We start from the raw sequence: 4,517 nt of genomic DNA, 5'->3' as shown, positions 1-4,517 counted from the left end.
GTGATGTGCTCAAAATGATATTAACATGTGGTTTACATTGATCAAAAACCATAAAAAATGAATACAAGTAACATATCGATCTGATAATACCGTTATCATCGGAACCGAAGTTGTACGGCGTTGGTATGGCATCAACTTGTTTCGTCACAGTACCGGTACTGTATCTAAACTTGTTATAGTTTACTATCCAAAAAATATACTCTATTTACGAATACAAGTGTGTTTTCAACGAAACTTATACCAGAAACCATTGAAACGAATTGGTACCGCTATCGAAACGTTGATAAAAATAAGTACGTCACACCGGTATATTAGAAAAATTAGAATATATTATTAGAATAACAAAAAAGGTATACAGTGCAAACGTATATCAAAACAAATATGAGTTAGCTAATTGATAAAATGTATCTTTGTTCTTGGATTACTTTTTGCATATTTATTACCAACTAATTTTTATCATAAACCAAATCATAGAAAAAGAATAAAACTAACTCACCATAGCTAACAAAAAATGAACCACAGAATGATGTTCTCAATTAAGTAATATATTAAATGGTGATGACGTTGTGAGGGTCTCTTTCTTCTGCATCTCCCTCTATAAATTCCTTCCATACCATAGAAATAATCTAACATTGAAACATGGAAGTCAAACAAAAGGAGGTTATTCGCCCACTAGCAAACTTTCATCCTAGTCTTTGGGGAGATCAGTTTCTCATCTATGAGAAGGTATGTACACTACAATAAATCAACCAGTAGCTTTATGTTTTTAAGATTAGAACCCGTTCTTCTTAAATGTATTTCTGCAACAGCTTCTGGCCTCTAAAACACTCGTTTTGCAAGAATACTGAATTATAATCAATGTATTTCCTATCGATAAAACAATTTTTCTATACAATAATGACTAATATGCATATGATGAGTTATAAATGGAATTGTACGCCCATGCTGGTCATGGGAATAGTTTTGTTTCTCCATCATTTGCTGCTCCGGTGACCTCCTGAGTCCTGAACAATGCATCACTCGGATTTTCAAACTGGAAATGAATTATATGGATAGACTTAGGAAGTCGTAATAGATGCCAGTTTTAAATTTAAACAAGCTTCCACCTACGCGTTGCAGCGGGGATCTTATGTGCAAAAACCGTGGCAACGATAGTTCACGGACCGTATGTTAAGTGATCATTAAAGTTTAGAGGTAGCAAAATAATTTAGTAGTGGGTAACTATCCTCACTTTGCGACGGGTTAAACACGTAAATAAAAATAAGTGTATAATACATTTTTTAAGAGAAATTTACGAAAATAGCCAAGAATAAGTTTTACTTACCAAAATGGCCACCTCATGCGTTGTTGGAGCAGGGCATCACCGATTACGAGACACCTTTTGCGTCTGTAGGGCTCATTCATGCGTCCTTAAATATAGAAGTGACACGTGTCTCAATGACTCATCCCATGCATCCGTGACTCATCCCATCATCCCATGCGTCCGTGACTCATAAAATTTACTTTTATCGAGTTTTGAGGCATCCCATGCGTCCGTGACTCGTCTCATCATCCCATGCGTCCGTGACTCATCCCATGCATCCCATTGAGACACGTGTCACTTCTATATTTAAGGACGCATGAATGAGCAAAAGGTGTCTCGTAATTGGTGATGTCCTGCTCCACCGACGCATGAGGTGATCATTTTGGTAAGTCAAACTTATTCTTGGCCATTTTCGTAAATTTTAAAGTAACAGTTATTCAATTTTCTATATGTTTACACCGAGACGAAAAATCAATTAGCGCAAGTTCTAATATAAGGCCAGTTCATAAACTGCTCCAAACATATGAGTGTGCTTATTCTCTAACTTGTAAATTGAACTTTATCTATGATTTGACGACGGCTAAAATTAGCAAGAAGAGCAAGCTACGGTAGAGCAAATAATTGAAAGTCTGAAAGAAGAAGTGAGGAAAGAAATACTGGTAGCCTTGGATGATCCGACCAAACATACTGACTTGTTGAAACTAGTCAATGACATTCAACGCCTCGGCATTGCCTACTGTTTTGAACAAGAGCTGGAGCAAGTCTTTAGCCATATTTATACTGTATATGGTAACAACTGGAATGGCGGTAGCATTTCACTTTGGTTTCGACTCCTCCGACAACAAGGGTTTTTTGTTTCCTGCGGTTAGTGCGTATAAGTTCTGTTTATTAATCACTTTGCGAAAGAAGTTACTTGTTAAAGAAGTTAACGATTTTTATATACGTGAAATCAGATATTTTCAATAAATACAAGGACAATGAAGGATGTTATAAGGAATCCTTAATTGCTGATGTTCAAGGCATCCTTGAGTTATATGAGGCAGCATATATGCGGGTGCCAGGAGAAGTTGTGCTAGATGATGCTCTTGCTTTTACAAAAAAACAACTTCAAAATATAACAAAGGATCCCCTTCGATGGAACTGTACTCATTCTATTTCGAAGCACATAGAGGAAGCACTAGAGCGACCTATATTGAAAAGGTTGCCAAGACTAGATGCCTTGCGATACATACCTTTCTATGAACAACAAGATTTACATAATAAATCCTTACTTAGACTTGCGAAGTTGGATTTTAACCGGCTGCAATCCTTGCACAAAAAAGAACTTAGCCAACTTTCCAAGTACGTTTATTTGACCTCGATCAAACCCTTTTCTTATCTGAATAACTTTCTCCTCGTTTGTTCTAGTTATGATTACAGATTTCAAATATATGGTGTTGATTTTTGTAGTGTCTGTGTTCGATAAATTTCAGGTGGTGGAAAGGTTTTGATCCTCCAAATAATCTTCATTATGTAAGAGATAGATTGGTCGAAATCTATTTCTGGAACCTAGGTGTCTACTTCGAGCCTCAGTATTCTCGTTCCAGACTTTTCTTAACTAAAGCGGTGAATTCGATAGCAATTTTAGATGAAACTTATGATAGTTACGGTACTTATGAAGAACTTGAGATTTTCACAAAAGCAATTCAAAGGTATGTATAGTATACACATGTCAAAATCAGCATACATTGTTGGCGAATTTGCATAATCCCCTTCTTATACATGATTAACTATAGGTGGTCAGTTACGTGCATCGATGTACTTCCAGATTACATGAAGCTGCCATACAAAATACTCTTGGATTGTTTTAGTGAAATGGAGGAAATCATGGGAACTGAAGGAAAAGCATATCAAGTTAACTATGCTAAAGAGTCGGTCAGTTTAGGTTTCTTTATGTTTGTAATATTCTTATGATAGAACTGAACTAAATGTGTCATTTCTCTTATACAGATTAAAGAATTGAGTAGATGCTACATGGCTGAAGCGAAGTGGAGACATGAGGACTATGTTCCAACAATGGCGGAACATGAATCAGTTACATTCATAAGTTGTGCCTACGTTGCGATTGCAACATCAAGTTTTGTTAGCATGGGTGATATAGTATCAGAAGAGTCATTCAAGTGGGCTCTAAGCCATCCTCCCCTCCTAAAATCTGCATCTGCAATTAATAGGATTATGGATGATATTGTGGGCCATAAGGTACATACAATTTGATCTTTATTCTAAAGCAACCAAGCTATACATTGATATTAATGTTATTTTGTATCTTATGGGCCGGGACCAAAAACGTAGGAGGAGCAACAGAGGAAGCATGTTGTGTCGAGTGTAGAATGCTACATGACGGAACATAATGTGACAGAGGAGCAAGTCTATGTTTTATTCAACCAAAGAGTAGAAGATGAATGGAAAAATATGAACCACGAGTTTCTCAGACGTAAAGACATTCCTATGGCTCTTAAAGTGCGTATGTTCAACATGGCACGTGTAATGGACATGCTCTATAAGTATGATGATATGTTAAAAAATGTTGGAGAAGAATTCCAAGATTATATCAAGTCTTTGTTCATAAATGTTATGAGTGTTTGAGTTCCGATTCTTCATATCTCATGTATCGGGATGATATGGGTTCTTCTTTTTAAAGATGGAAAACTATGGCAGCGAATAAGACCTGATATTGGATTGTGGTTATATGGTCAATTAGAGCTATAGTTTATGTTTTGTATTTTAACTTATGGTTTGCATTTGTGTTGTTGTTTTTCATAAAATAAGTGTTCTGATTTAATGCATTGTTTTAAAATTCCAGTCTCCAAATTTTATAAGAAATTATTATTATATATATACATATTATTACAAAGTGCTAATGAATAGTAGCTCTAATTTTTTAAATATTTGTTTTTTCAATTTTAGTAGTATTTATGTTGATGCACTGTTGTGTGGATGTGGTTCGGTTCGGTTAAGACCGACGTAGTCGACATTCCTCCGTCGTGCAACTCGGTGAACAAGCTACGAATGACGAAGACACAAGAACGACACAAGATCGACCGATTGGATGTTAATGACATCATGATGACATCATCACATAGTATATTGAAAGAATGCATGCAGTATACATATCGAAATAGAAGTAAGAGACACTGAAATAGTTTGTGTATGGTTGTCTGATATCGAAATAGAC

At 35.8% G+C, this 4,517-nt stretch overlaps 1 protein-coding gene across 1 annotated transcript; it reads left to right on the top strand.

Moving 5' to 3' along the window:
• The first annotated feature begins 639 nt into the window (after positions 1-639).
• Positions 640-4,139, top strand: LOC110943018 ((-)-germacrene D synthase). The gene is made up of 7 exons (XM_022184777.2): positions 640-726; positions 1,894-2,167; positions 2,257-2,644; positions 2,776-2,994; positions 3,079-3,217; positions 3,293-3,541; positions 3,635-4,139. The coding sequence occupies exons 1-7, from the start codon at positions 640-642 to the stop codon at positions 3,926-3,928; spliced, it is 1,650 nt and encodes a 549-aa protein (XP_022040469.1). The 3' UTR covers positions 3,929-4,139.
• The last annotated feature ends 378 nt before the right edge of the window (positions 4,140-4,517 follow it).

Source organism: Helianthus annuus, chromosome 1 (assembly GCF_002127325.2).
Source record: "Helianthus annuus cultivar XRQ/B chromosome 1, HanXRQr2.0-SUNRISE, whole genome shotgun sequence".
In the NCBI taxonomy this organism is placed as follows: Eukaryota; Viridiplantae; Streptophyta; class Magnoliopsida; order Asterales; family Asteraceae; genus Helianthus; species Helianthus annuus.
Note: the sequence above shows the minus strand (reverse complement) of the source record. Positions and strands in the feature narration are given on the sequence as shown.

Excerpts from the sequence above, each read along its gene's own strand:
- LOC110943018 (XM_022184777.2), top strand. The coding sequence starts at position 640 with ATGGAAGTCAAACAAAAGGAGGTTATTCGCCCACTAGCAAACTTTCAT. Across the intron at positions 727-1,893 it reads AGTTTCTCATCTATGAGAAG|CAAGAAGAGCAAGCTACGGT; the intron begins GTATGTACACTA and ends GGCTAAAATTAG. Across the intron at positions 2,645-2,775 it reads GAACTTAGCCAACTTTCCAA|GTGGTGGAAAGGTTTTGATC; the intron begins GTACGTTTATTT and ends GATAAATTTCAG.